Source organism: Salmo salar, chromosome ssa23 (genome assembly GCF_905237065.1).
Source record: "Salmo salar chromosome ssa23, Ssal_v3.1, whole genome shotgun sequence".
In the NCBI taxonomy this organism is placed as follows: domain Eukaryota; kingdom Metazoa; phylum Chordata; class Actinopteri; order Salmoniformes; family Salmonidae; genus Salmo; species Salmo salar.
The window spans coordinates 50,220,211-50,247,543 of NC_059464.1; the positions used below are offsets into that span (position 1 = coordinate 50,220,211).

At 52.4% G+C, this 27,333-nt stretch overlaps 1 protein-coding gene across 3 annotated transcripts in view; it reads left to right on the forward strand.

Moving 5' to 3' along the window:
* The window catches only part of dennd4a (DENN/MADD domain containing 4A), a 127,007-nt gene that overhangs the window by 80,174 nt on the left and 19,500 nt on the right, over positions 1 to 27,333 (forward strand). For all 3 annotated transcript variants that reach the window (XM_045706298.1, XM_045706297.1, XM_045706299.1), the window contains 6 exons: positions 389 to 517; positions 1,011 to 1,167; positions 4,129 to 4,251; positions 6,648 to 6,758; positions 11,199 to 12,388; positions 12,459 to 12,687. In XM_045706298.1, coding sequence (XP_045562254.1) covers positions 389 to 517; positions 1,011 to 1,167; positions 4,129 to 4,251; positions 6,648 to 6,758; positions 11,199 to 12,388; positions 12,459 to 12,687 — 1,939 coding nt within the window. The remainder of the gene's footprint in view (positions 1 to 388; positions 518 to 1,010; positions 1,168 to 4,128; positions 4,252 to 6,647; positions 6,759 to 11,198; positions 12,389 to 12,458; positions 12,688 to 27,333) is intronic.

Consider the following 27,333-nt stretch of genomic DNA (forward strand, 5'->3'; position numbering starts at 1 on the left):
CCTGTCTCCTGTCTCCTCTCATGTCTCCTGTCTCCTCTCATGTCTCCTGTCTCCTCTCCTGTCTCCTCTCCTGTCTCCTGTCTCCTCTCCTGTCTCCTGTCTCCTGTCTCCTCTCCTGTCTCCTGTCTCCTGTCTCCTGTCTCCTCTCCTGTCTCCTGTCTCCTCTCCTGTCTCCTGTCTCCTGTCTCCTCTCCTGTCTCCTGTCTCCTCTCCTGTCTCCTGTCTCCTGTCTCCTCTCCTGTCTCCTCTCTCCTGTCTCCTGTCTCCTGTCTCCTCTCCTGTCTCCTGTCTCCTCTCCTGTCTCCTGTCTCCTCTCCTGTCTCCTGTCTCCTGTCTCCTGTCTCCTGTCTCCTGTCTCCTGTCTCCTGTCTCCTGTCCTGTCTCCTAGGTGTGTTACCGGGTGTTAATGCAGCTGTGTGGACAGTACAGCCAGCCTGTCCTGGCGGTCAGAATCCTGTTTGAGATGAAGAAGGCTGGAGTCCATCCCAACGCCATCACCTATGGTTACTACAACAAGGTGAGTGCTGCTGATGAAGACATTCCATCTACATAGACTACCATATACACTATATTATGTGTGATTGATTGATCGATGTATTGATTGATTGGTTCCAGGCGGGGTTGGAGAGCACTTAGCCATCCAGTACTATTGATTGATTGATAGATTGATTGATAGATTGATTGATTGATTGATTGATTGATAGATTGATTGATAGATTGATTGATAGATTGATTGATAGATTGATTGATAGATTGATTGATAGATTGATTGATAGATTGATTGATTGATTGATAGTTAGATTGATTGATAGTTTGATTGATTGATAGATTGATTGATAGCTTGATTGATAGATTGATTGATAGATTGATTGATAGATTGATTGATAGATTTGATTGATTGATAGATTGATTGATTGATAGATTAGATTGATTGATAGATTGATTGATTGTTAGATTGATTGATAGATTAGATTGATTGATAGATTGATTGATTGATTGATTGGTTCCAGGCGGTGTTGGAGAGCACGTGGCCGTCCAATACCAGAGGAGGCTACTTCCTGTGGGCCAAGCTGAGGAATGTGGTCCTGGGAGTGGGACGATTCAAACAGCTGGGACGGAAACAGATGGTGCAGAACCAAACCCAGAGCAGAGACACACAGCTATCAGGTAAATCCGTCTCCCTCTCCAGGAACACCGCTGTGTTGTCTCTCAATGCTACAGTCCCTGGTTCGATTACAGGCTGTATCACAACCGGCTGTGATTGGGAATCCCATAGGGCGTCGCACAATTGGCCCAGCGTCGTCCGGGTTTGGCCGGGGTTATGTTTAATCCCAGGCCCCCCCGTCCCCGCAGGAGGCCTTTTGCCTTCTGGTGGGCCGTCATTGTAAATAGGAATTTGTTCTTAACTGACTTGCCTAGTTAAATAAAGGTTACATTTAAAAAATGAATTCACACAGTCCTGAGGCAACTGAGCGCCGGAGGAGATGGCTGCCGTTTCACGGGTTCCTAACCAGTTGTGCTATTTTGTGTGTTTTTTCGCGCTTATTTTGTACGTAATGTTTCTGCCACCGTCTCTTATGACCAAATAGATCTTCTGGATATCAGAACAGCGATTAATCACCTCGTACCGGACGAAGATTTCGAGGCAGACGCAAAGGATTTACTCCAGATAGCCGACAAGGTCTAAATCGTCGTCATTCGCGTGAAGAGGAGACGCCGATACAGGGGAGGCAGGTCCGGGTGCCCGCCTCTACCATCCGTCCTATTGGCCGACGTGCAATCACTGGAGAATAAACTGGATGAGCTACGATCAAGACGATCAATTCTACCAACGGGACAAACTGTAATATCTTATGTTTCACCGAGTTGTGGCTGGACAATATACAGTATAATATACAGTTGGCTGGTTTTTCCGTGCGTCTGCAGGACAGAACAGCTGCCTCCGGTAAGACGAGGGGTTGCGGTCTGTGTATATTTGTCAATAACAGCTGGTGCACGATGTCTAGTATTAAAGAATAAGCTGTAGACCACACTATCTACCAAGAGGTCGAGTACCTCATGATAAGCTGTAGACCACACTATCTACCAAGAGGTAGAGTACCTCATGATAAGCTGTAGACCACACTATCTACCAAGAGGTAGAGTACCTCATGATAAGCTGTAGACCACACTATCTACCAAGAGGTAGAGTACCTCATGATAAGCTGTAGACCACACTATCTACCAAGAGGTAGAGTACCTCATGATAAGCTGTAGACCACACTATCTACCAAGAGGTAGAGTATCTCATGATAAGCTGTAGACCACACTATCTACCAAGAGGTAGACTACCTCATGATAAGCTGTAGACCACACTACCCACCAAGAGGTAGAGTATCTCATGATAAGCTGTAGACCACACTATCTACCAAGAGGTAGAGTACCTCATGATAAGCTGTAGACCACACTACCCACCAAGAGGTAGAGTACCTCATGATCAGCTGTAGACCACACTATCTACCAGGAGAGTTTTCATATCATTTTTCGTAGTCGTCTATTTACCACCACAAACCGATGCTGGCACTAAGACGGCACTCAACCAGCTGTATAAGGCCAAACAAGAAAATCCTCATCCAGAAGCGGTGCTCCTAGTGGCCGGGGACTTTAATGCAGGGAAACCTAAATCCGTTTTACCTTATTTCTACCAGCATGTCACATATGTTCTCCACAGAGGAACTCTGGAGCTCTGTCAGAGTGACCATCGGGTTCTTGGTCACCTCCCTGACCAAGGCCCTTCTCCCCTGATTGCTCAGTTTGGCTGGGCGGCCAGCTCTAGGAAGAGTCTTGGTGGTTCCAAACTTCTTCCATTTAAGAATGATGGAGGCCACTGTGTTCTTGGGGACCTTCAATGCTGCAGAAATGTTTTGGTACCCTTCCCCAGATCTGTGCCTCGACACAATCCTGTCATGGAGCTCTACGGACAATTCCTTCGACCTCATGGCTTGGTTTTTGCTCTGACCATGAACTGTCAACTGTGGGACCTTATATAGACAGGTGTGTGCCTTTCCAAATCATGTCCAATCAATTGAATTTACCACAGGTGGACTCCAATCAAGTTGTAGAAACATCTTAAGGATGATCAATGGAAACAGGATGCACCTGAGCTCAATTTCGAGTCTCATAGCAAAGGGTCTGAATACTGATGTAAACAATGTGTTTGTTTTAAAAAAATTGTAATACATTTGCAAAAACAACTATACATCTGTTTTTCGCTTTGTCATTATGGGGTGATTGCTGAGGATTTTATATGAATTTAATAAATTTTAGAATACAGCTGAACGTAACAAAATGTGGAAAAAGTCAAGTGCTCTGAATACTATCAGAATGCACTGATCAGGACTGTTTTGCTAGCACAGACTGGAATATGTTCCGGGACTCATCCCATGGCATTGAGGAGTACACCACATCAGTCACTGGCTTCATCAATAAGGGTCATCGATGACGTTGCCCCCATAGTAACCGTACGTACATATCCCAACCAGAAACCATGGATTACAGGCAACATTGAGCTAAAGGGTAGAGCTGCCGCTTTCAAGGAGCGGGACTCTAACCCAGAAGCTTATAAGAAATTCCACTATGCCCTCCGACGAACCATCAAACAGGCAAAGCGTCAATACAGAACTAAGATCGAATCGTACTACACCGGCTCCGACGCTCATCAGATGTGGCAGGGCTTGCAAACTATTACAGACTACAAAGGGAAGCCCAGCCACGAGTTGCCCAGTGACACAAGCCTACCAGACAAGCTAAATGACTTCTATGCGTGCTTCGAGGCAAGCAACACCTAAACAGGCATGAGAGCTCCAGTTGTTCATGACGCTCACGTCTTGTCTGTTGCCATGAAGTGCTTTAAAAGGCTGGTCTCCTCCCTCTGTAATAACCCAGACACAGAGTCTGGTCCTGGGGGAAGAGGCTCTACTCCCTCCCTCTTAGCCCAGACACAGAGTCTGGTCCTGGGGGAAGAGGCTCTACTCCCTCCCTCTTAGCCCAGACACAGAGTCTGGTCCTGGGGGAAGAGGCTCTACTCCCTCCGTAATAGCCAAACAATCCTAAAACTCACACTCTCATCTCTCTGTTCTCTCTCTACAGACTACAGTGATCTGGACACAGTCAGTCATGGTAGTGAAGACAGTACTAACGACTCAGTTGAGCGGGTCTCAATCGATACAGACTTCACTAAGATGGACTCCAGCGATGATGGATCAAGCACAGGTACTTAAAAATGTTACCCCTCCTCTCCTTTCATCCCTCTCCCCCCTCCTGTCCTCCCTCTCTCCCCTCCTGTCCTCCCTCTATTCCCTCCTGTCCTCCCTCTATCCCCTCCTGTCATCCCTCTCTCCCCTCCTGTCCTCCCTCTCTCCCCTCCTGTCATCCCTCTCTCCCCTCCTGTCCTCCCTCTCTCCCCTCCTGTCCTCCCTCTCTCCCTCCTGTCATCCCTCTCCCCCTCCTGTCCTCCCTCTCTCCCCTCCTGTCCTCCCTCTCTCCCCTCCTGTCCTCCCTCTCCCTCCTGTCCTCCCTCTCTCCCCTCCTGTCCTCCCTCTCTCCCCTCCTGTCCTCCCTCTCTCCCCTCCTCTCCTTTATCCCTCTCCCCCCTCCTGTCCTCCCTCTCTCCCCTCCTGTCCTCTCTCCCTCTCTCCCCTCCTGTCCTCCCTCTCTCCCCTCCTGTCCTCCCTCTCTCCCCTCCTGTCCTCCCTCTCTCCCCTCCTGTCCTCCCTCTCTCCCCTCCTGTCCTTCCTCTCTCCCCTCCTGTCCTCCCTCTCTCCCCTCCTGTCCTCCCTCTCTCCCCTCCTGTCCTCCCTCTCTCCCCTCCTGTCCTCCCTCTCTCCCCTCCTGTCCTCCCTCTCTCCCCTCCCTCTCTCCCTCTCTCCCCTCCTGTCCTCCCTCTCTCCCCTCCTGTCCTCCGTCTCTCCCCTCCTGTCCTCCCTCTCTCCCTCCTGTCCTCCCTCTCTCCCCTCCTGTCCTCCCTCTCTCCCCTCCTGTCCTTCCTCTCTCCTCTCCTGTCCTCCCTCCCTCCTGCCTCCCTCTCTCCCCTCCTGTCCTCCCTCTCTCCCCTCCTGTCCTCCCTCTCTCCCCTCCTGTCCTCTCCTCTCTCCCCTCCTGTCCTTCCTCTCTCCCCTCCTGTCCTCCCCTCTCTCCCCTCCTGTCCTCCCTCTCTCCCCTCCTGTCCTTCCTCTCTCCCCTCCTGTCCTCCCTCTCTCCCCTCCTGTACTCCTGTCCTTCCTCTCTCCCCTCCTGTCCTCCCTCTCTCCCCTCCTGTCCTCCTGTCCTTCCTCTCTCCCCTCCTGTCCTCCCTCCCTCTCTCCCCTCCTGTCCTCCCTCTCTCCCCTCCTGTCCTCCCTCTCTCCCCTCCTGTCCTCCCTCCCTCCCTCTCTCCCCTCCTGTCCTCCCTCTCTCCCCTCCTGTCTTTCCTCTCTCCCCTCCTGTCCTCCCTCTCTCCCCTCCTGTCTTTCCTCTCTCCCCTCCTGTCCTCCCTCTCTCCCCTCCTGTCCTCCCTCTCTCCCCTCCTGTCCTCCCTCCCTTCCTCTCTCCCCTCCTGTCCTCCCTCTCTCCCCTCCTGTCCTCCCTCTCTCCCTCCTGTCCTCCCTCTCTCCCCTCCTGTCCTCCCTCTCTCCCCTCCTGTCCTCCCTCTCTCCCCTCCTGTCCTCCCTCCCTCTCTCCCCTCCTGTCCTCCCTCTCTCCCCTCCTGTCCTCCCTCTCTCCCCTCCTGTCCTTCCTCTCTCCCCTCCTGTCCTCCCTCTATTCCCTCCTGTCCTCCCTCTCTCCCCTCCTGTACTCCTGTCCTTCCTCTCTCCCCTCCTGTCCTCCCTCTCTCCCCTCCTGTCCTCCTGTCCTTCCTCTCTCCCCTCCTGTCCTCCCTCCCTCTCTCCCCTCCTGTCCTCCCTCTCTCCCCTCCTGTCCTCCCTCTCTCCCCTCCTGTCCTCCCTCTCTCCCCTCCTGTCCTCCCTCCCTCCCTCTCTCCCCTCCTGTCCTCCCTCTCTCCCCTCCTGTCTTTCCTCTCTCCCCTCCTGTCCTCCCTCTCTCCCCTCCTGTCTTTCCTCTCTCCCCTCCTGTCCTCCCTCTCTCCCCTCCTGTCCTCCCTCTCTCCCCTCCTGTCCTCCCTTCCCCTCCTGTCCTCCCTCCCTCCCTCTCTCCCCTCCTGTCCTCCCTGTGTCCCCTTCTGTCCCCTTCTGAGAAAGGAGGTGTTATCCAATAACTCCTCTGCTACACCGAACAAAAATATAAACGCAACAGGCCAACAATTTGAAAGATTTTAAGCCTCGATACAATCGAGACATGGATTGTGTTTGTCTGCCATTCAGAGGGTGAATGGGCAAGACAAAAGATTTAAGTGCCTTTGAACGGGGAGGTATAGTAGTAGGTGCCAGGCGCACCGGTTTGTGAACAGTTTCCTCTGTTTATCAAGAACGGTCCACAACCCAAAGGACATCCAGCCAACTTGACACAACTGTGGGAAGCATTGGAGTCAACATGGTCCCCAGCATCCCTGTGGAACGCTTTCGACACCTTGTAGAGTCCATGCCTCGATGCAACTCAATATTAGGGAAGGTGTTCTTAATGTTTTGTACACTCAGTGTCTGTCTGTCTGTCTGTCTGTCTGTCTGTTTCAGGTGGCCAATCAGACCAAGGCTATGACTCTCTATCCAAGGAGGAAGAGAGGATGATGGGAAGGGACAGCGACAGAACACCACTAGCGCAGGAGAAGTCAGAGAGGGAGTCTTGTAAGTTTAAACATGTCTGTTACTCAAGACTACTGAATAGTCCATACCAGGGTTGGGGTCAATACCATTTCAATTCAGAAAGTAAACCAAATTCCACATTTTCCTCATTGGAAAACATTGAAGATAAATTGCAATTTTCAGTGTACTTTCTGAATTGACTGAATTGAAATGGAATTGTCTCATATTACCCAGCAGTAGTGGGATGATCGTCCCAACAAAACAACAAAAAAAAAACAGCTCAAAATAATTACCTTTTTACTAATTATATCGAAATTGTGTTACATTTTATATTGCATTTTATTCTCCTAATCTGACTAAACTGACTGATGTAAAAACTCCTTTCTGGTCTCTAAAGGGCAGGATTGAAGGAACAGAGTGAAATGAATCCTCTGCCCTGGATGTTATATCACAGCACAGTGTGTGGGTGGAAGGAGAATATCTTGTCTTCAACACATCCTCTCTGTCTATATGCTGTTATATTTAGATGGCTACAAGATAGATAATCAACTGTATGATTGGATGTGCGTTATGTAACTGGGATGATCTTATATTTGATTACAAGTGTAGAACAATTTCCTGATCTCTGTTCTGTTCTGTTGTTGGTTTTTCAATCTGTTTGACGATTTATTTTTGTGTGTGTGTGTGTTGTTATTGAGTTTGAAGTGTAACGTTCAGAGATTTTTTTATTTTTTTTTATTTACAGAGATATCTTATCTCCTCTTGAGAGGGACCACTATTATTTCTAGTTTATATGATTGATATTCCAAACACTAACTTCATGTTTAAACTTCTCCTCGGGACTTTCCACAAAAAACAATGTTTGAATTAACACACCTGATCCGGTAGTCAAAGGCTTGGTGATGACTTTTAGATTGTATTAGGGATCCCCATTAGTTCCTGTTGCCAAGGCAGCAGCTACTCTTCCTGGGGTTTATTATGGATCCCCATTAGTTCCTGCCAAGGCAGCAGCTACTCTTCATGGGGTTTATTATGGATCCCCGTTAGTTCCTGCCAAGGCAGCAGCTACTCTTCCTGGGGTTTATTATGGATCCCCGTTAGTTCCTGCCAAGGCAGCAGCTACTCTTCCTGGGGTTTATTATGGATCCCCATTAGTTCCTGCCAAGGCAGCAGCTACTCTTCCTGGGGTTTATTGTGGATCCCCATTAGTTCCTGCCAAGGCAGCAGCTACTCTTCCTGGGGTTTATTGTGGATCCCCATTAGTTCCTGCCAAGGCAGCAGCTACTCTTCCTGGGGTTTATTATGGATCCCCATTAGTTCCTGTTGAGGCAGCAGCTACTCTTCCTGGGGTTTATTATGGATCCCCATTAGTTCCTGTTGAGGCAGCAGCTACTCTTCCTGGGGTTTATTATGGATCCCCATTAGTTCCTGTTGAGGCAGCAGCTACTCTTCCTGGGGTTTATTATGGATCCCCCTTAGTTCCTGTTGAGGCAGCAGCTACTCTTCCTGGGGTTTATTATGGATCTCCATTAGTTCCTGCCAAGGCAGCAGCTACTCTTCCTGGGGTTTATTATGGATCCCCATTAGTTCCTGTCAAGGCAGCAGCTACTCTTCCTGGGGTTTATTATGGATCCCCATTAGTTCCTGCCAAGGCAGCAGCTACTCTTCCTGGGGTTTATTATGGATCCCCATTAGTTCCTGCCAAGGCAGCAGCTACTCTTCCTGGGGTTTATTATGGATCCCCATTAGTTCCTGCCAAGGCAGCAGCTACTCTTCCTGGGGTTTATTATGGAACCTCATTAGTTCCTGCCAAGGCAGCAGCTACTCTTCCTGGGGTTTATTATGGATCCCCATTAGTTCCTGCCAAGGCAGCAGCTACTCTTCCTGGGGTTTATTATGGATCCCCATTAGTTCCTGCCAAGGCAGCAGCTACTCTTCCTGGGGTTTATTATGGATCCCCATTAGTTCCTGCCAAGGCAGCAGCTACTCATTCTGTGGTTTATTATGGATCCCCATTAGTTCCTGTCAAGGCAGCAGCTACTCTTCCTGGGGTCCAGCAACATTAAGGCAGTTATATATTTCACAATTACAAATATAATAACACTTTTCACAAAACATTAAGTGTGTTACCTCAGACCTCTACTACCACATATCTACAATACAACACCCACGTGTGTGTAGAGTGTGTGTGTGTGTATTTTTAAATCTGATTCTACTGCTGCATCAGTTACCTGATGTGGAATAGAGTTCCATGTAGTCTTGGCTCTATGTAGTACTGTGCTCCTCCCATAGTCTGTTCTGGACTTGGGGACTGTGAAGAGACCTCTGGTGGCATGTCTTGTGGGGTATGGATGGGTGTCTGAGCTGTGTGCCAGTAGTTTAAACAGACCTCTGGTGGACATGTCTTGTGGGGTATGCATGGGTGTCTGAGCTGTGTGCCAGTAGTTTAAACAGACCTCTGGTGGCATGTCTTGTGGGGTATGTATGGGTGTCTGAGCTGTGTGCCAGTAGTTTAAACAGACCTCTGGTGGCATGTCTTGTGGGGTATGTATGGGTGTCTGAGCTGTGTGCCAGTAGTTTAAACAGACCTCTGGTGGCATGTCTTGTGGGGTATGGATGGGTGTCTGAGCTGTGTGCCAGTCAGTTTAAACAGACCTCTGGTGGCATGTCTTGTGGGGTATGGATGGGTGTCTGAGCTGTGTGCCAGTCAGTTTAAACAGACCTCTGGTGGCATGTCTTGTGGGGTATGTATGGGTGTCTGAGCTGTGTGCCAGTAGTTTAAACAGACCTCTGGTGGCATGTCTTGTGGGGTATGGATGGGTGTCTGAGCTGTGTGACAGTAGTTTAAACAGACCTCTGGTGGCATGTCTTGTGGGGTATGGATGGGTGTCTGAGCTGTGTGCCAGTAGTTTAAACAGACCTCTGGTGGCATGTCTTGTGGGGTATGTATGGGTGTCTGAGCTGTGTGCCAGTAGTTTAAACAGACCTCTGGTGGCATGTCTTGTGGGGTATGTATGGGTGTCTGAGCTGTGTGCCAGTAGTTTAAACAGACCTCTGGTGGCATGTCTTGTGGGGTATGTATGGGTGTCTGAGCTGTGTGCCAGTAGTTTAAACAGACCTCTGGTGGCATGTCTTGTGGGGTATGTATGGGTGTCTGAGCTGTGTGCCAGTAGTTTAAACAGACCTCTGGTGGCATGTCTTGTGGGGTATGGATGGGTGTCTGAGCTGTGTGCCAGTCAGTTTAAACAGACCTCTGGTGGCATGTCTTGTGGGGTATGGATGGGTGTCTGAGCTGTGTGCCAGTAGTTTAAACAGACCTCTGGTGGCATGTCTTGTGGGGTATGTATGGGTGTCTGAGCTGTGTGCCAGTAGTTTAAACAGACCTCTGGTGGCATGTCTTGTGGGGTATGTATGGGTGTCTGAGCTGTGTGCCAGTAGTTTAAACAGACCTCTGGTGGCATGTCTTGTGGGGTATGTATGGGTGTCTGAGCTGTGTGCCAGTAGTTTAAACAGACCTCTGGTGGCATGTCTTGTGGGGTATGTATGGGTGTCTGAGCTGTGTGCCAGTAGTTTAAACAGACCTCTGGTGGCATGTCTTGTGGGGTATGGATGGGTGTCTGAGCTGTGTGCCAGTAGTTTAAACAGACCTCTGGTGGCATGTCTTGTGGGGTATGTATGGGTGTCTGAGCTTTGTGCCAGTAGTTTAAACAGACCTCTGGTGGTATGTCTTGTGGGGTATGTATGGGTGTCTGAGCTGTGTGCCAGTAGTTCAAACAGACCTCTGGTGGCATGTCTTGTGGGGTATGGATGGGTGTCTGAGCTGTGTGCCAGTCAGTTTAAACAGACCTCTGGTGGCATGTCTTGTGGGGTATGGATGGGTGTCTGAGCTGTGTGCCAGTAGTTTAAACAGACCTCTGGTGGCATGTCTTGTGGGGTATGTATGGGTGTCTGAGCTGTGTGCCAGTAGTTTAAACAGACCTCTGGTGGCATGTCTTGTGGGGTATGGATGGGTGTCTGAGCTGTGTGCCAGTAGTTTAAACAGACACCTCAGTACATTCAGCATGTCAACACTTCTTACAAAAAGAGTTGACTAGACAGGTGGCATGTTAATTACATTTTACATTTTAGTCATTTAGCAGATGCTCTTATCCAGAGCAACTTTACAGTAGTGAATGCATACATTTCGTAATTTTTATGTATTTTTTGTACCGGCCCCCCGTGGGAATCGAACCCACAACCCTAGCGTTGCACACACCATGCTGGCGTTGCAAACACCATGCTCTACCAACTGAGCCACGGGGAAGGAGGCGGAGTATGACTCATAATAAATGTAGTAAATGTATCGGAGTCAACATGGATCCACGTCATCTCATCCCCAACCCCTTTGACTACTTCAATCAGCTAGTTCAGTTTTTATTTCATTACGTCTGGGCATCCCCGAGGGCTTTTAATAAACGTTATGTCAACTGTTATGTCTTTTAGGTCCTCTGAGAAGACAGGACCACATTACCACACCCGGTGACTCCAACAGACCAAAGAACCGAAGACTGAGGCCCAATTCCCTGGATCTGACCGGAGGACAGAGGACTCTCAGGACCATCACACTTAACTTCACCTCCAACACCATGCAGGTCCGGGGCCCTGCTCCAAAACGGCCGCCGCCTCCGAACTGCAAACCTGGGAAAGCTGAAGCCAGTCAGGCTGATCCTACCCAGAACCAGGAGAGATTGGATGGAGGAGAGAGGGAGGAGATAGAAGGTAGTAAGAACAGACATACACCTGCCATGGAGGTGGGAAGGAGGATTGTGAGCTGCAGTGGTGGAGACACTGAAAGGCCTGCAACCTGCAGTGTTAGTGGAGATGGGACCGAGGCTGCAGATTGCAGTGTTAGTGGAGATGGGACCGAGGCTGCAGATTACAGTGTTAGTGGAGATGGGACCGAGGCTGCAGATTACAGTGTTAGTGGAGATGGGACCGAGGCTGCAGATTGCAGTGTTAGTGGAGATGGGACCGAGGCTGCAGATTGCAGTGTTAGTGGAGATGGGACCGAGGCTTCAGATTGCAGTGTCTCCAAACAGAGCAGTGTAAAAAACAGCGGTGAAACCGTGGACAGAGCCATCAAGAGGACAGGTATCGTTGAGACTGGCTTTGACCCTCTGTCCATTATAGCAGCTGAGACTGAGACGGACACAGAGACGGAGGGTGATGTGGACAGTAGCAGTACCCACGCAGCCCGCCGAGACCTGGCAGAAGAGATAGAGATGTACATGAAGGTTCTGAGCCCTCTGAGCAGCAGGACGGCCAGCATGGACCTTCAGAACCCATCCAGCCCGTTACTCCACGCCACCTCCACCCCATCTAAACACTCATCCCATCGACCTCGGCCCCTCAGCCTGACCTACTCCCCATGTACCTCCCCTCGACCCCTTCCTCCCTTGCTTCGTGCCAACTCACAACTCCCCCTCTCCAGGCCCAAAGAACGTCTCCGTCCCTCCTCGTTGGTCTCCCCCTCCTCCCCTACTCCTTCCTCAACTTTCTCCATGGACTCCCTCCTCACACCAACTCTTAGTCTGGACATGTTTAAGAGCAGCTTCCTGTCGGCAGGGAAAGGGGTGGCTGAGAAGGCTAGCAGGCTCTACTCTCGCCTGTCATCACAGACATCACTCTCACAGGTATGTTACAAACCATCCGTCTAATGGAAGACATTGTCCGGGATCCAAAAGTAACACTCTTCTCCCACAGGATGTGAACTGTGACCAGATCAGCGTGTCATCAATGACCTCAGTGGACCCAGAATGCACCTCTCTGTTGGAAGAAGGCTCTGTCCTGGACCCTGAAGGTTTCACCTCCTCCTACGCCTCCCCCCAGCACGACAGCGTCACGTGCCTGAGGAGGAGCCCAGCCAGGGGACGCCTCGTCTCTCAGAGCCCCACCTCGCCCTGCAAGGTGTTCCGCCACAACTCCTTCTCTAGTACGTAAAGTAGTCCCTCCTCATTCTCACTCTGTCTTAGTTTGCTAGTTTGCTAGTTGCTAGTTTGCTAGTTTGCTAGTTACTAGTTGCTAGTTTGCTAGTTTGCTAGTTTGCTAGTTACTAGTTGCTAGTTGCTAGTTTGCTAGTTGCTAGTTTGCTAGTTGCTAGTTTCTAGTTGGTAATTGCTAGTTGCTAGTTGCTAATTGCTAGTTGCTAGTTTTCTAGTTACTAGTTGCTAGTTGCTAGTTTGCTAGTTGCTAGTTTGCTAGTTGCTAGTTTCTAGTTGCTAATTGCTAGGTGCTAGTTTGCTAGTTTGCTAGTTGCTAGTTTTCTAGTTGCTAGTTTGCTAGTTGCTAGTTTGCTAGTTGCTAGTTGCTAATTTGCTAGTTTGCTAGTTGCTAGTTTGCTAGTTGCTAGTTTGCTAGTTGCTAGTTGCTAGGTGCTAGTTTGCTAGTTGCTAGTTTGCTAGTTGCTAGTTGCTAATTTGCTAGGTGCTAGTTTCTAGTTGCGGTTGGCTTCCCGGGTTAAGCAGGTGGGTGTTAAGAACCAACGGTTTGGCGGGTCATGTTTTGGAGGACATATGACTCGACCTTCGCCTCTCCCGAGCCCGTTGGGGAGTTGCAGCGATGAGACAAGGTCATAATTGAAAAAGGGGGTTAAAATACAAGAAATAACAAAAATAAAATGATTGCAGTTTTGAAACTGCAGTTGGCTGTGATATTTTGGACGTAGTAATTGCAGAATAAAAAAATTACGAAGTCGTTGAAGAATACTGCAGTTATACTACAGAATACTGCAGTTATACTACAGAATACTGCAGTTATACTACAGAATACTGCAGTTATACTACAGAATACTGCAGTTATACTACAGAATACTGCAGTTATACTACAGTGTACTGCAGTTATAATGCATTCTAAGTACATTTACACTACAGTGTACTGCAGTTATACTGCACTCTGACAATAATCTTTTTACAGTAAAGGAAGGAATTGAATTATGAAACTTTTGAGTGTTTAATGTTTTGTAGAGTCGTGCCAGTAAACCATTTCAACTTCTTGCAGTTCTTCACTGGTTACGCAGCAGAATAGCTATTTGTGATCTAAATGTAGTAAGTCAATAAGAGGAGTGTGACTTAGTGATGGGGCTGGGTTAGAGGAGGGTGACTTAGTGGTGGGGCTGGGTTAGAGGAGGGTGACTTAGTGATGGGGCTGGGTTAGAGGAGGGTGACTTAGTGTTGGGGCTGGGTTAGAGGAGTGTGACTTAGTGGTGGGGCTGGGTTAGAGGAGGGTGACTTAGTGTTGGGGCTGGGTTAGAGGAGGATGACTTAGTGATGGGGCTGGGTTAGAGGAGGATGACTTAGTGATGTGGCTGGGTTAGAGGAGGGTGACTTAGTGATGGGGCTGGGTTAGAGGAGGGTGACTTAGTGGTGGGGCTGGGTTAGAGGAGGGTGACTTAGTGATGGGGCTGGGTTAGAGGAGGGTGACTTAGTGATGGGGCTGGGTTAGAGGAGGGTGACTTAGTGGTGGGGCTGGGTAAGAGGAGGGTGACTTAGTGGTGGGGCTGGGTAAGAGGAGGGTGACTTAGTGGTGGGGCTGGGTTAGAGGAGGGTGACTTATTGATGGGGCTGGGTTAGAGGAGGGTGACTTAGTGATGTTGCTGGGTTAGAGGAGGGTGACTTAGTGATGAGGCTGGGTAAGAGGAGGGTGACTTAGTGGTGGGGCTGGGTTAGAGGAGGGTGACTTAGTGGTGGGGCTGGGTTAGAGGAGGGTGACTTAGTGGTGGGGCTGGGTTAGAGGAGGGTGCCTTAGTGATGGGGCTGGGTAAGAGGAAGGTGACTTAGTGGTGGGGCTGGGTAAGAGGATGGTGACTTAGTGGTGGGGCTAGGTTAGAGGAGGGTGACTTAGTGGTGAGGCTGGGTAAAAGGAGGGTGACTTAGTGATGTGGCTGGGTTAGAGGAGGGTGACTTAGTGGTGAGGCTGGGTTAGAGGAGGGTGACTTAGTGATGGGGCTGGGTTAGAGGAGGGTGACTTAGTGATGGGGCTGGGTTAGAGGAGGGTGACTTAGTGGTGAGGCTGGGTTAGAGGAGGGTGACTTAGTGTTGGGGCTGGGTTAGAGGAGGGTGACTTAGTGGTGGGGCTGGGTTAGAGGAGGGTGACTTAGTGATGGGGCTGGGTTAGAGGAGGGTGACTTAGTGGTGGGGCTGGGTTAGAGGAGGGTGACTTAGTGATGGGGCTGGGTTAGAGGAGGGTGACTTAGTGATGGGGCTGGGTTAGAGGAGGGTGACTTAGTGATGGGGCTGGGTTAGAGGAGGGTGACTTAGTGATGGGGCTGGGTTAGAGGAGGGTGACTTAGTGATGGGGCTGGGTTAGAGGAGGGTGACTCAGTGATGGGGCTGGGTTAGAGGAGGGTGACTTAGTGATGGGGCTGGGTTAGAGGAGGGTGACTTAGTGATGGGGCTGGGTTAGAGGAGGGTGACTTAGTGATGGGGCTGGGTTAGAGGAGGGTGACTTAGTGATGGGGCTGGGTTAGAGGAGGGTGACTTAGTGATGGGGCTGGGTTAGAGGAGGGTGACTTAGTGGTGAGGCTGGGTTAGAGGAGGGTGACTTAGTGGTGAGGCTGGGTTAGAGGAGGGTGACTTAGTGTTGGGGCTGGGTTAGAGGAGGGTGACTTAGTGGTGAGGGGTAAGAGGAGGGTGACTTAGTGATGGGGCTGGGTTAGAGGAGGGTGACTTAGTGACTTAGTGGTGGGGCTGGGTTAGAGGAGGGTGACTTAGTGATGGGCCTGGGTAAGAGGAGGGTGACTTAGTGATGGGGCTGGGTAAGAGGAGGGTGACTTAGTGGTGAGGCTGGGTTAGAGGAGGGTGACTGAGTGGTGAGGGGTAAGAGGAGGGTGACTTAGTGTTGGGGCTGGGTTAGAGGAGGGTGACTTAGTGATGGGGCTGGGTTAGAGGAGGGTGACTTAGTGTTGGGGCTGGGTAAGAGGAGGGTGACTTAGTGTTGGGGCTGGGTAAGAGGAGGGTGACTTAGTGGTGGGGCTGGGTTAGAGGAGGGTGACTTAGTGTTGGGGCTGGGTAAGAGGAGGGTGACTTAGTGGTGAGGCTGGGTAAGAGGAGGGTGACTTAGTGGTGAGGCTGGGTAAGAGGAGGGTGACTTAGTGATGGGGCTGGGTAAGAGGAGGGTGACTTAGTGATTTAGAGTGATGGGGCTGGGTAAGAGGAGGGTGACTTAGTGCTTTAGAGTGATGGGGCTGGGGCTGGGTTAGAGGAGGGTGACTTAGTGATGGGGCTGGGTTAGAGGAGGGTGACTTAGTGGTGAGGCTGGGTTAGAGGAGGGTGACTTAGTGTTGGGGCTGGGTAAGAGGAGGGTGACTTAGTGTTGGGGCTGGGTTAGAGGAGGGTGACTTAGTGTTGGGGCTGGGTTAGAGGAGGGTGACTTAGTGATGGGGCTGGGTAAGAGGAGGGTGACTTAGTGATGGGGCTGGGTTAGAGGAGGGTGACTTAGTGTTGGGGCTGGGTTAGAGGAGGGTGACTTAGTGATGGGGCTGGGTTAGAGGAGGGTGACTTAGTGTTGGGGCTGGGTTAGAGGAGGGTGACTTAGTGATGGGGCTGGGTTAGAGGAGGGTGACTTAGTGATGGGGCTGGGTTAGAGGAGGGTGACTTAGTGGTGGGGCTGGGTTAGAGGAGGGTGACTTAGTGGTGGGGCTGGGTTAGAGGAGGGTGACTTAGTGATGGGGCTGGGTTAGAGTAGGGTGACTTAGTGATGTGGCTGGGTTAGAGGAGGGTGACTTAGTGTTGGGGCTGGGTAAGAGGAGGGTGACTTAGTGTTGGGGCTGGGTTAGAGGAGGGTGACTTAGTGGTGAGGCTGGGTAAGAGGAGGGTGACTTAGTGATGGGGCTGGGTTAGAGGAGGGTGACTTAGTGATGGGGCTGGGTTAGAGGAGGGTGACTTAGTGATGGGGCTGGGTTAGAGGAGGGTGACTTAGTGATGGGGCTGGGTTAGAGTAGGGTGACTTAGTGATGTGGCTGGGTTAGAGGAGGGTGACTTAGTGATGTGGCTGGGTTAGAGGAGGGTGACTTAGTGGTGGGGCTGGGTTAGAGGAGGGTGACTTAGTGATGGGGCTGGGTAAGAGGAGGGTGACTTAGTGACTTAGTGGTGGGGCTGGGTAAGAGGAGGGTGACTTAGTGATGGGGCTGGGTTAGAGGAGGGTGACTTAGTGATGTAGAGTGTTGGGGCTGGGTTAGAGGAGGGTGACTTAGTGACGGGGCTGGGTTAGAGGAGGGTGACTTAGTGGTGAGGCTGGGTTAGAGGAGGGTGACTTAGTGTTGGGGCTGGGTTAGAGGAGGGTGACTTAGTGGTGAGGGGTAAGAGGAGGGTGACTTAGTGATGGGGCTGGGTTAGAGGAGGGTGACTTAGTGACTTAGTGGTGGGGCTGGGTTAGAGGAGGGTGACTTAGTGATGGGCCTGGGTAAGAGGAGGGTGACTTAGTGATGGGGCTGGGTAAGAGGAGGGTGACTTAGTGGTGAGGCTGGGTTAGAGGAGGGTGACTGAGTGGTGAGGGGGTAAGAGGAGGGTGACTTAGTGTTGGGGCTGGGTTAGAGGAGGGTGACTTAGTGATGGGGCTGGGTTAGAGGAGGGTGACTTAGTGTTGGGGCTGGGTAAGAGGAGGGTGACTTAGTGTTGGGGCTGGGTAAGAGGAGGGTGACTTAGTGGTGGGGCTGGGTTAGAGGAGGGTGACTTAGTGTTGGGGCTGGGTAAGAGGAGGGTGACTTAGTGGTGAGGCTGGGTAAGAGGAGGGTGACTTAGTGGTGAGGCTGGGTAAGAGGAGGGTGACTTAGTGATGGGGCTGGGTAAGAGGAGGGTGACTTAGTGATTTAGAGTGATGGGGCTGGGTAAGAGGAGGGTGACTTAGTGCTTTAGAGTGATGGGGCTGGGGCTGGGTTAGAGGAGGGTGACTTAGTGATGGGGCTGGGTTAGAGGAGGGTGACTTAGTGGTGAGGCTGGGTTAGAGGAGGGTGACTTAGTGTTGGGGCTGGGTAAGAGGAGGGTGACTTAGTGTTGGGGCTGGGTTAGAGGAGGGTGACTTAGTGTTGGGGCTGGGTTAGAGGAGGGTGACTTAGTGATGGGGCTGGGTAAGAGGAGGGTGACTTAGTGATGGGGCTGGGTTAGAGGAGGGTGACTTAGTGTTGGGGCTGGGTTAGAGGAGGGTGACTTAGTGATGGGGCTGGGTTAGAGGAGGGTGACTTAGTGTTGGGGCTGGGTTAGAGGAGGGTGACTTAGTGATGGGGCTGGGTTAGAGGAGGGTGACTTAGTGATGGGGCTGGGTTAGAGGAGGGTGACTTAGTGGTGGGGCTGGGTTAGAGGAGGGTGACTTAGTGGTGGGGCTGGGTTAGAGGAGGGTGACTTAGTGATGGGGCTGGGTTAGAGTAGGGTGACTTAGTGATGTGGCTGGGTTAGAGGAGGGTGACTTAGTGTTGGGGCTGGGTAAGAGGAGGGTGACTTAGTGTTGGGGCTGGGTTAGAGGAGGGTGACTTAGTGGTGAGGCTGGGTAAGAGGAGGGTGACTTAGTGATGGGGCTGGGTTAGAGGAGGGTGACTTAGTGATGGGGCTGGGTTAGAGGAGGGTGACTTAGTGATGGGGCTGGGTTAGAGGAGGGTGACTTAGTGATGGGGCTGGGTTAGAGTAGGGTGACTTAGTGATGTGGCTGGGTTAGAGGAGGGTGACTTAGTGATGTGGCTGGGTTAGAGGAGGGTGACTTAGTGGTGGGGCTGGGTTAGAGGAGGGTGACTTAGTGATGGGGCTGGGTAAGAGGAGGGTGACTTAGTGACTTAGTGGTGGGGCTGGGTAAGAGGAGGGTGACTTAGTGATGGGGCTGGGTTAGAGGAGGGTGACTTAGTGATGTAGAGTGTTGGGGCTGGGTTAGAGGAGGGTGACTTAGTGACGGGGCTGGGTTAGAGGAGGGTGACTTAGTGATGTTGCTGGGTTAGAGGAGGGTGACTTAGTGTTGGGGCTGGGTTAGAGGAGGGTGACTTAGTGATGGGGCTGGGTTAGAGGAGGGTGACTTAGTGGTGAGGGGTAAGAGGAGGGTGACTTAGTGTTGGGGCTGGGTTAGAGGAGGGTGACTTAGTGATGGGGCTGGGTTAGAGGAGGGTGACTTAGTGTTGGGGCTGGGTAAGAGGAGGGTGACTTAGTGTTGGGGCTGGGTAAGAGGAGGGTGACTTAGTGGTGGGGCTGGGTTAGAGGAGGGTGACTTAGTGTTGGGGCTGGGTAAGAGGAGGGTGACTTAGTGGTGAGGCTGGGTAAGAGGAGGGTGACTTAGTGGTGAGGCTGGGTAAGAGGAGGGTGACTTAGTGATGGGGCTGGGTAAGAGGAGGGTGACTTAGTGATTTAGAGTGATGGGGCTGGGTAAGAGGAGGGTGACTTAGTGATTTAGAGTGATGGGGCTGGGGCTGGGTTAGAGGAGGGTGACTTAGTGATGGGGCTGGGTTAGAGGAGGGTGACTTAGTGGTGAGGCTGGGTTAGAGGAGGGTGACTTAGTGTTGGGGCTGGGTAAGAGGAGGGTGACTTAGTGTTGGGGCTGGGTTAGAGGAGGGTGACTTAGTGTTGGGGCTGGGTTAGAGGAGGGTGACTTAGTGATGGGGCTGGGTAAGAGGAGGGTGACTTAGTGATGGGGCTGGGTTAGAGGAGGGTGACTTAGTGTTGGGGCTGGGTTAGAGGAGGGTGACTTAGTGATGGGGCTGGGTTAGAGGAGGGTGACTTAGTGTTGGGGCTGGGTTAGAGGAGGGTGACTTAGTGATGGGGCTGGGTTAGAGGAGGGTGACTTAGTGATGGGGCTGGGTTAGAGGAGGGTGACTTAGTGGTGGGGCTGGGTTAGAGGAGGGTGACTTAGTGGTGGGGCTGGGTTAGAGGAGGGTGACTTAGTGATGGGGCTGGGTTAGAGTAGGGTGACTTAGTGATGTGGCTGGGTTAGAGGAGGGTGACTTAGTGTTGGGGCTGGGTAAGAGGAGGGTGACTTAGTGTTGGGGCTGGGTTAGAGGAGGGTGACTTAGTGGTGAGGCTGGGTAAGAGGAGGGTGACTTAGTGATGGGGCTGGGTTAGAGGAGGGTGACTTAGTGATGGGGCTGGGTTAGAGGAGGGTGACTTAGTGATGGGGCTGGGTTAGAGGAGGGTGACTTAGTGATGGGGCTGGGTTAGAGTAGGGTGACTTAGTGATGTGGCTGGGTTAGAGGAGGGTGACTTAGTGATGTGGCTGGGTTAGAGGAGGGTGACTTAGTGGTGGGGCTGGGTAAGAGGAGGGTGACTTAGTGATGGGGCTGGGTAAGAGGAGGGTGACTTAGTGACTTAGTGGTGGGGCTGGGTAAGAGGAGGGTGACTTAGTGATGGGGCTGGGTTAGAGGAGGGTGACTTAGTGATGTAGAGTGTTGGGGCTGGGTTAGAGGAGGGTGACTTAGTGATGGGGCTGGGTTAGAGGAGGGTGACTTAGTGATGTTGCTGGGTTAGAGGAGGGTGACTTAGTGTTGGGGCTGGGTTAGAGGAGGGTGACTTAGTGATGGGGCTGGGTTAGAGGAGGGTGACTTAGTGATGGGGCTGGGTTAGAGGAGGGTGACTTAGTGGTGGGGCTGGGTTAGAGGAGGGTGACTTAGTGATGGGGCTGGGTTAGAGGAGGGTGACTTAGTGATGGGGCTGGGTTAGAGGAGGGTGACTTAGTGATGGGGCTGGGTTAGAGTAGGGTGACTTAGTGATGTGGCTGGGTTAGAGGAGGGTGACTTAGTGATGTGGCTGGGTTAGAAGAGGGTGACTTAGTGGTGGGGCTGGGTAAGAGGAGGGTGACTTAGTGATGGGGCTGGGTAAGAGGAGGGTGACTTAGTGACTTAGTGGTGGGGCTGGGTAAGAGGAGGGTGACTTAGTGATGGGGCTGGGTTAGAGGAGGGTGACTTAGTGATGTAGAGTGTTGGGGCTGGGTTAGAGGAGGGTGACTTAGTGATGGGGCTGGGTTAGAGGAGGGTGACTTAGTGATGTTGCTGGGTTAGAGGAGGGTGACTTAGTGTTGGGGCTGGGTTAGAGGAGGGTGACTTAGTGATGGGGCTGGGTTAGAGGAGGGTGACTTAGTGGTGAGGGGTAAGAGGACGGTGACTTAGTGATGGGGCTGGGTTAGAGGAGGGTGACTTAGTGATGGGGCTGGGTTAGAGGAGGGTGACTTAGTGGTGGGGCTGGGTTAGAGGAGGGTGACTTAGTGATGGGGCTGGGTTAGAGGAGGGTGACTTAGTGATGGGGCTGGGTTAGAGGAGGGTGACTTAGTGATGGGGCTGGGTTAGAGTAGGGTGACTTAGTGATGTGGCTGGGTTAGAGGAGGGTGACGTAGTGATGTGGCTGGGTTAGAGGAGGGTGACTTAGTGGTGGGGCTGGGTAAGAGGAGGGTGACTTAGTGATGGGGCTGGGTAAGAGGAGGGTGACTTAGTGACTTAGTGGTGGGGCTGGGTAAGAGGAGGGTGACTTAGTGATGGGGCTGGGTTAGAGGAGGGTGACTTAGTGATGTAGAGTGTTGGGGCTGGGTTAGAGGAGGGTGACTTAGTGATGGGGCTGGGTTAGAGGAGGGTGACTTAGTGATGTTGCTGGGTTAGAGGAGGGTGACTTAGTGTTGGGGCTGGGTTAGAGGAGGGTGACTTAGTGATGGGGCTGGGTTAAAGGAGGGTGACTTAGTGTTGGGGCTGGGTAAGAGGAGGGTGACTTAGTGTTGGGGCTGGGTAAGAGGAGGGTGACTTAGTGGTGGGGCTGGGTTAGAGGAGGGTGACTTAGTGTTGGGGCTAGGTAAGAGAAGGGTGACTTAGTGGTGAGGGGTAAGAGGAGGGTGACTTAGTGTTGGGGCTGGGTTAGAGGAGGGTGACTTAGTGATGGGGCTGGGTTAGAGGAGGGTGACTTAGTGTTGGGGCTGGGTAAGAGGAGGGTGACTTAGTGTTGGGGCTGGGTAAGAGGAGGGTGACTTAGTGGTGGGGCTGGGTTAGAGGAGGGTGACTTAGTGTTGGGGCTGGGTAAGAGGAGGGTGACTTAGTGGTGAGGCTGGGTAAGAGGAGGGTGACTTAGTGGTGAGGCTGGGTAAGAGGAGGGTGACTTAGTGATGGGGCTGGGTAAGAGGAGGGTGACTTAGTGATTTAGAGTGATGGGGCTGGGTAAGAGGAGGGTGACTTAGTGATTTAGAGTGATGGGGCTGGGGCTGGGTTAGAGGAGGGTGACTTAGTGATGGGGCTGGGTTAGAGGAGGGTGACTTAGTGGTGAGGCTGGGTTAGAGGAGGGTGACTTAGTGTTGGGGCTGGGTAAGAGGAGGGTGACTTAGTGTTGGGGCTGGGTTAGAGGAGGGTGACTTAGTGTTGGGGCTGGGTTAGAGGAGGGTGACTTAGTGATGGGGCTGGGTAAGAGGAGGGTGACTTAGTGATGGGGCTGGGTTAGAGGAGGGTGACTTAGTGTTGGGGCTGGGTTAGAGGAGGGTGACTTAGTGATGGGGCTGGGTTAGAGGAGGGTGACTTAGTGTTGGGGCTGGGTTAGAGGAGGGTGACTTAGTGATGGGGCTGGGTTAGAGGAGGGTGACTTAGTGATGGGGCTGGGTTAGAGGAGGGTGACTTAGTGGTGGGGCTGGGTTAGAGGAGGGTGACTTAGTGGTGGGGCTGGGTTAGAGGAGGGTGACTTAGTTATGGGGCTGGGTTAGAGTAGGGTGACTTAGTGATGTGGCTGGGTTAGAGGAGGGTGACTTAGTGTTGGGGCTGGGTAAGAGGAGGGTGACTTAGTGTTGGGGCTGGGTTAGAGGAGGGTGACTTAGTGGTGAGGCTGGGTAAGAGGAGGGTGACTTAGTGATGGGGCTGGGTTAGAGGAGGGTGACTTAGTGATGGGGCTGGGTTAGAGGAGGGTGACTTAGTGATGGGGCTGGGTTAGAGGAGGGTGACTTAGTGATGGGGCTGGGTTAGAGTAGGGTGACTTAGTGATGTGGCTGGGTTAGAGGAGGGTGACTTAGTGATGTGGCTGGGTTAGAGGAGGGTGACTTAGTGATGGGGCTGGGTAAGAGGAGGGTGACTTAGTGATGGGGCTGGGTAAGAGGAGGGTGACTTAGTGACTTAGTGGTGGGGCTGGGTAAGAGGAGGGTGACTTAGTGATGGGGCTGGGTTAGAGGAGGGTGACTTAGTGATGTAGAGTGTTGGGGCTGGGTTAGAGGAGGGTGACTTAGTGATGGGGCTGGGTTAGAGGAGGGTGACTTAGTGTTGGGGCTGGGTTAGAGGAGGGTGACTTAGTGATGGGGCTGGTTTAGAGGAGGGTGACTTAGTGATGGGGCTGGGTTAGAGGAGGGTGACTTAGTGGTGGGGCTGTGTTAGAGGAGGGTGACTTAGTGATGGGGCTGGGTTAGAGGAGGGTGACTTAGTGATGGGGCTGGGTTAGAGGAGGGTGACTTAGTGATGTGGCTGGGTTAGAGGAGGGTGACTTAGTGATGTGGCTGGGTTAGAGGAGGGTGACTTAGTGGTGGGGCTGGGTAAGAGGAGGGTGACTTAGTGATGGGGCTGGGTAAGAGGAGGGTGACTTAGTGACTTAGTGGTGGGGCTGGGTAAGAGGAGGGTGACTTAGTGACTTAGTGATGGGGCTGGGTTAGAGGAGGGTGACTTAGTGATGTAGAGTGTTGGGGCTGGGTTAGAGGAGGGTGACTTAGTGATGGGGCTGGGTTAGAGGAGGGTGACTTAGTGATGGGGCTGGGTTAGAGGAGGGTGACTTAGTGGTGGGGCTGGGTTAGAGGAGGGTGACTTAGTGGTGGGGCTGGGTTAGAGGAGGGTGACTTAGTGATGTTGCTGGGTTAGAGGAGGGTGACTTAGTGGTGGGGCTGGATTAGAGGAGGGTGACTTAGTGTTGGGGCTGGGTTAGAGGAGGGTGACTCAGTGATGGGGCTGGGTTAGAGGAGGGTGACTTAGTGATGGGGCTTGGTTAGAGGAGGGTGACTTAGTGATGGGGCTGGGTTAGAGGAGGGTGACTTAGTGATGTTGCTGGGTTAGAGGAGGGTGACTTAGTGATGGGGCTGGGTTAGAGGAGGGTGACTTAGTGTTGGGGCTGGGTTAGAGGAGGGTGACTTAGTGGTGAGGCTGGGTAAGAGGAGGGTGACTTAGTGATGGGGCTGGGTTAGAGGAGGGTGACTTAGTGATGGGGCTGGGTTAGAGGAGGGTGACTTAGTGATGGGGCTGGGTTAGAGTAGGGTGACTTAGTGATGTGGCTGGGTTAGAGGAGGGTGACTTAGTGATGTGGCTGGGTTAGAGGAGGGTGACTTAGTGGTGGGGCTGGGTAAGAGGAGGGTGACTTAGTGATGGGGCTGGGTAAGAGGAGGGTGACTTAGTGACTTAGTGGTGGGGCTGGGTAAGAGGAGGGTGACTTAGTGATGGGGCTGGGTTAGAGGAGGGTGACATAGTGATGGGGCTGGGTTAGAGGAGGGTGACTTAGTGATGTGGCTGGGTTAGAGGAGGGTGACTTAGTGATGTGGCTGGGTTAGAGGAGGGTGACTTAGTGGTGGGGCTGGGTAAGAGGAGGGTGACTTAGTGATGGGGCTGGGTAAGAGGAGGGTGACTTAGTGACTTAGTGGTGGGGCTGGGTAAGAGGAGGGTGACTTAGTGACTTAGTGATGGGGCTGGGTTAGAGGAGGGTGACTTAGTGATGTAGAGTGTTGGGGCTGGGTTAGAGGAGGGTGACTTAGTGATGGGGCTGGGTTAGAGGAGGGTGACTTAGTGATGGGGCTGGGTTAGAGGAGGGTGACTTAGTGGTGGGGCTGGGTTAGAGGAGGGTGACTTAGTGGTGGGGCTGGGTTAGAGGAGGGTGACTTAGTGGTGGGGCTGGGTTAGAGGAGGGTGACTTAGTGATGTTGCTGGGTTAGAGGAGGGTGACTTAGTGGTGGGGCTGGGTTAGAGGAGGGTGACTTAGTGTTGGGGCTGGGTTAGAGGAGGGTGACTCAGTGATGGGGCTGGGTTAGAGGAGGGTGACTTAGTGATGGGGCTGGGTTAGAGGAGGGTGACTTAGTGATGGGGCTGGGTTAGAGGAGGGTGACTTAGTGGTGGGGCTGGGTTAGAGGAGGGTGACTTAGTGGTGGGGCTGGGTTAGAGGAGGGTGACTTAGTGGTGGGGCTGGGTTAGAGGAGGGTGACTTAGTGGTGGGGCTGGGTTAGAGGAGGGTGACTTAGTGGTGAGGCTGGGTTAGAGGAGGGTGACTTAGTGGTGGGGCTGGGTTAGAGGAGGGTGACTTAGTGGTGGGGCTGGGTTAGAGGAGGGTGACTTAGTGGTGGGGCTGGGTTAGAGGAGGGTGACTTAGTGGTGGGGCTGGGTTAGAGGAGGGTGACTTAGTGGTGGGGCTGGGTTAGAGGAGGGTGACTTAGTGATGGGGCTGGGTAAGAGGAGGGTGACTTAGTGACTTAGTGGTGGGGCTGGGTAAGAGGAGGGTGACTTAGTGACTTAGTGATGGGGCTGGGTTAGAGGAGGGTGACTTAGTGATGTAGAGTGTTGGGGCTGGGTTAGAGGAGGGTGACTTAGTGATGGGGCTGGGTTAGAGGAGGGTGACTTAGTGATGGGGCTGGGTTAGAGGAGGGTGACTTAGTGGTGGGGCTGGGTTAGAGGAGGGTGACTTAGTGGTGGGGCTGGGTTAGAGGAGGGTGACTTAGTGATGTTGCTGGGTTAGAGGAGGGTGACTTAGTGGTGGGGCTGGGTTAGAGGAGGGTGACTTAGTGTTGGGGCTGGGTTAGAGGAGGGTGACTCAGTGATGGGGCTGGGTTAGAGGAGGGTGACTTAGTGATGGGGCTGGGTTAGAGGAGGGTGACTTAGTGGTGGGGCTGGGTAAGAGGAGGATGACTTAGTGGTGGGGCTGGGTTAGAGGAGGGTGACTTAGTGATGGGGCTGGGTTAGAGGAGGGTGACTTAGTGGTGGGGCTGGGTTAGAGGAGGGTGACTTAGTGGTGGGGCTGGGTTAGAGGAGGGTGACTTAGTGGTGGGGCTGGGTTAGAGGAGGGTGACTTAGTGGTGGGGCTGGGTTAGAGGAGGGTGACTTAGTGGTGAGGCTGGGTTAGAGGAGGGTGACTTAGTGGTGGGGCTGGGTTAGAGGAGGGTGACTTAGTGGTGGGGCTGGGTTAGAGGAGGGTGACTTAGTGGTGGGGCTGGGTTAGAGGAGGGTGACTTCGTGGTGGGGCTGGGTTAGAGGAGGGTGACTTAGTGATGGGGCTGGGTTAGAGGAGGGTGACTTAGTGTTGGGGCTGGGTTAGAGGAGGGTGACTTAGTGGTGGGGCTGGGTTAGAGGAGGGTGACTTAGTGGTGGGGCTGGGTTAGAGGAGGGTGACTTAGTGGTGGGGCTGGGTTAGAGGAGGGTGACTTAGTGGTGGGGCTGGGTTAGAGGAGGGTGACTTAGTGGTGGGGCTGGGTTAGAGGAGGGTGACTTAGTGGTGAGGCTGGGTTAGAGGAGGGTGACTTAGTGGTGGGGCTGGGTTAGAGGAGGGTGACTTAGTGGTGGGGCTGGGTTAGAGGAGGGTGACTTAGTGGTGGGGCTGGGTTAGAGGAGGGTGACTTAGTGGTGGGGCTGGGTTAGAGGAGGGTGACTTAGTGGTGGGGCTGGGTTAGAGGAGGGTGACTTAGTGGTGGGGCTGGGTTAGAGGAGGGTGACTTAGTGGTGGGGCTGGGTTAGAGGAGGGTGACTTAGTGGTGAGGCTGGGTTAGAGGAGGGTGACTTAGTGGTGGGGCTGGGTTAGAGGAGGGTGACTTAGTGGTGGGGCTGGGTTAGAGGAGGGTGACTTAGTGGTGGGGCTGGGTTAGAGGAGGGTGACTTAGTGGTGGGGCTGGGTTAGAGGAGGGTGACTTAGTGGTGGGGCTGGGTTAGAGGAGGGTGACTTAGTGGTGGGGCTGGGTTAGAGGAGGGTGACTTAGTGGTGAGGCTGGGTTAGAGGAGGGTGACTTAGTGGTGGGGCTGGGTTAGAGGAGGGTGACTTAGTGGTGGGGCTGGGTTAGAGGAGGGTGACTTAGTGGTGGGGCTGGGTTAGAGGAGGGTGACTTAGTGGTGGGGCTGGGTTAGAGGAGGGTGACTTAGTGGTGGGGCTGGGTTAGAGGAGGGTGACTTAGTGGTGGGGCTGGGTTAGAGGAGGGTGACTTAGTGGTGGGGCTGGGTTAGAGGAGGGTGACTTAGTGGTGGGGCTGGGTTAGAGGAGGGTGACTTAGTGGTGGGGCTGGGTTAGAGGAGGGTGACTTAGTGGTGAGGCTGGGTTTGAGGAGGGTGACTTAGTGATGTAGAGTGTTGGGGCTGGGTGTATTTCTCTGTGTATTTCTGTTCTGAATGTGATTGGCTGATGGTAACTCTATGTATTTCTGTACTGAATGTGATTGGCTGGTGGTAACTCTATGTATTTCGTTACTGAATGTGATTGGCTGATGGTAACTCCATGTATTTCTGTACTGAATGTGATTGGCTGATGGTAACTCTATGTATTTCGTTACTGAATGTGATTGGCTGATGGTAACTCCATGTATTTCTGTACTGAATGTGATTGGCTGATGGTAACTCTATGTATTTCGTTACTGAATGTGATTGGCTGATGGTAACTCCATGTATTTCTGTACTGAATGTGATTGGCTGATGGTAACTCTATGTATTTCGTTACTGAAT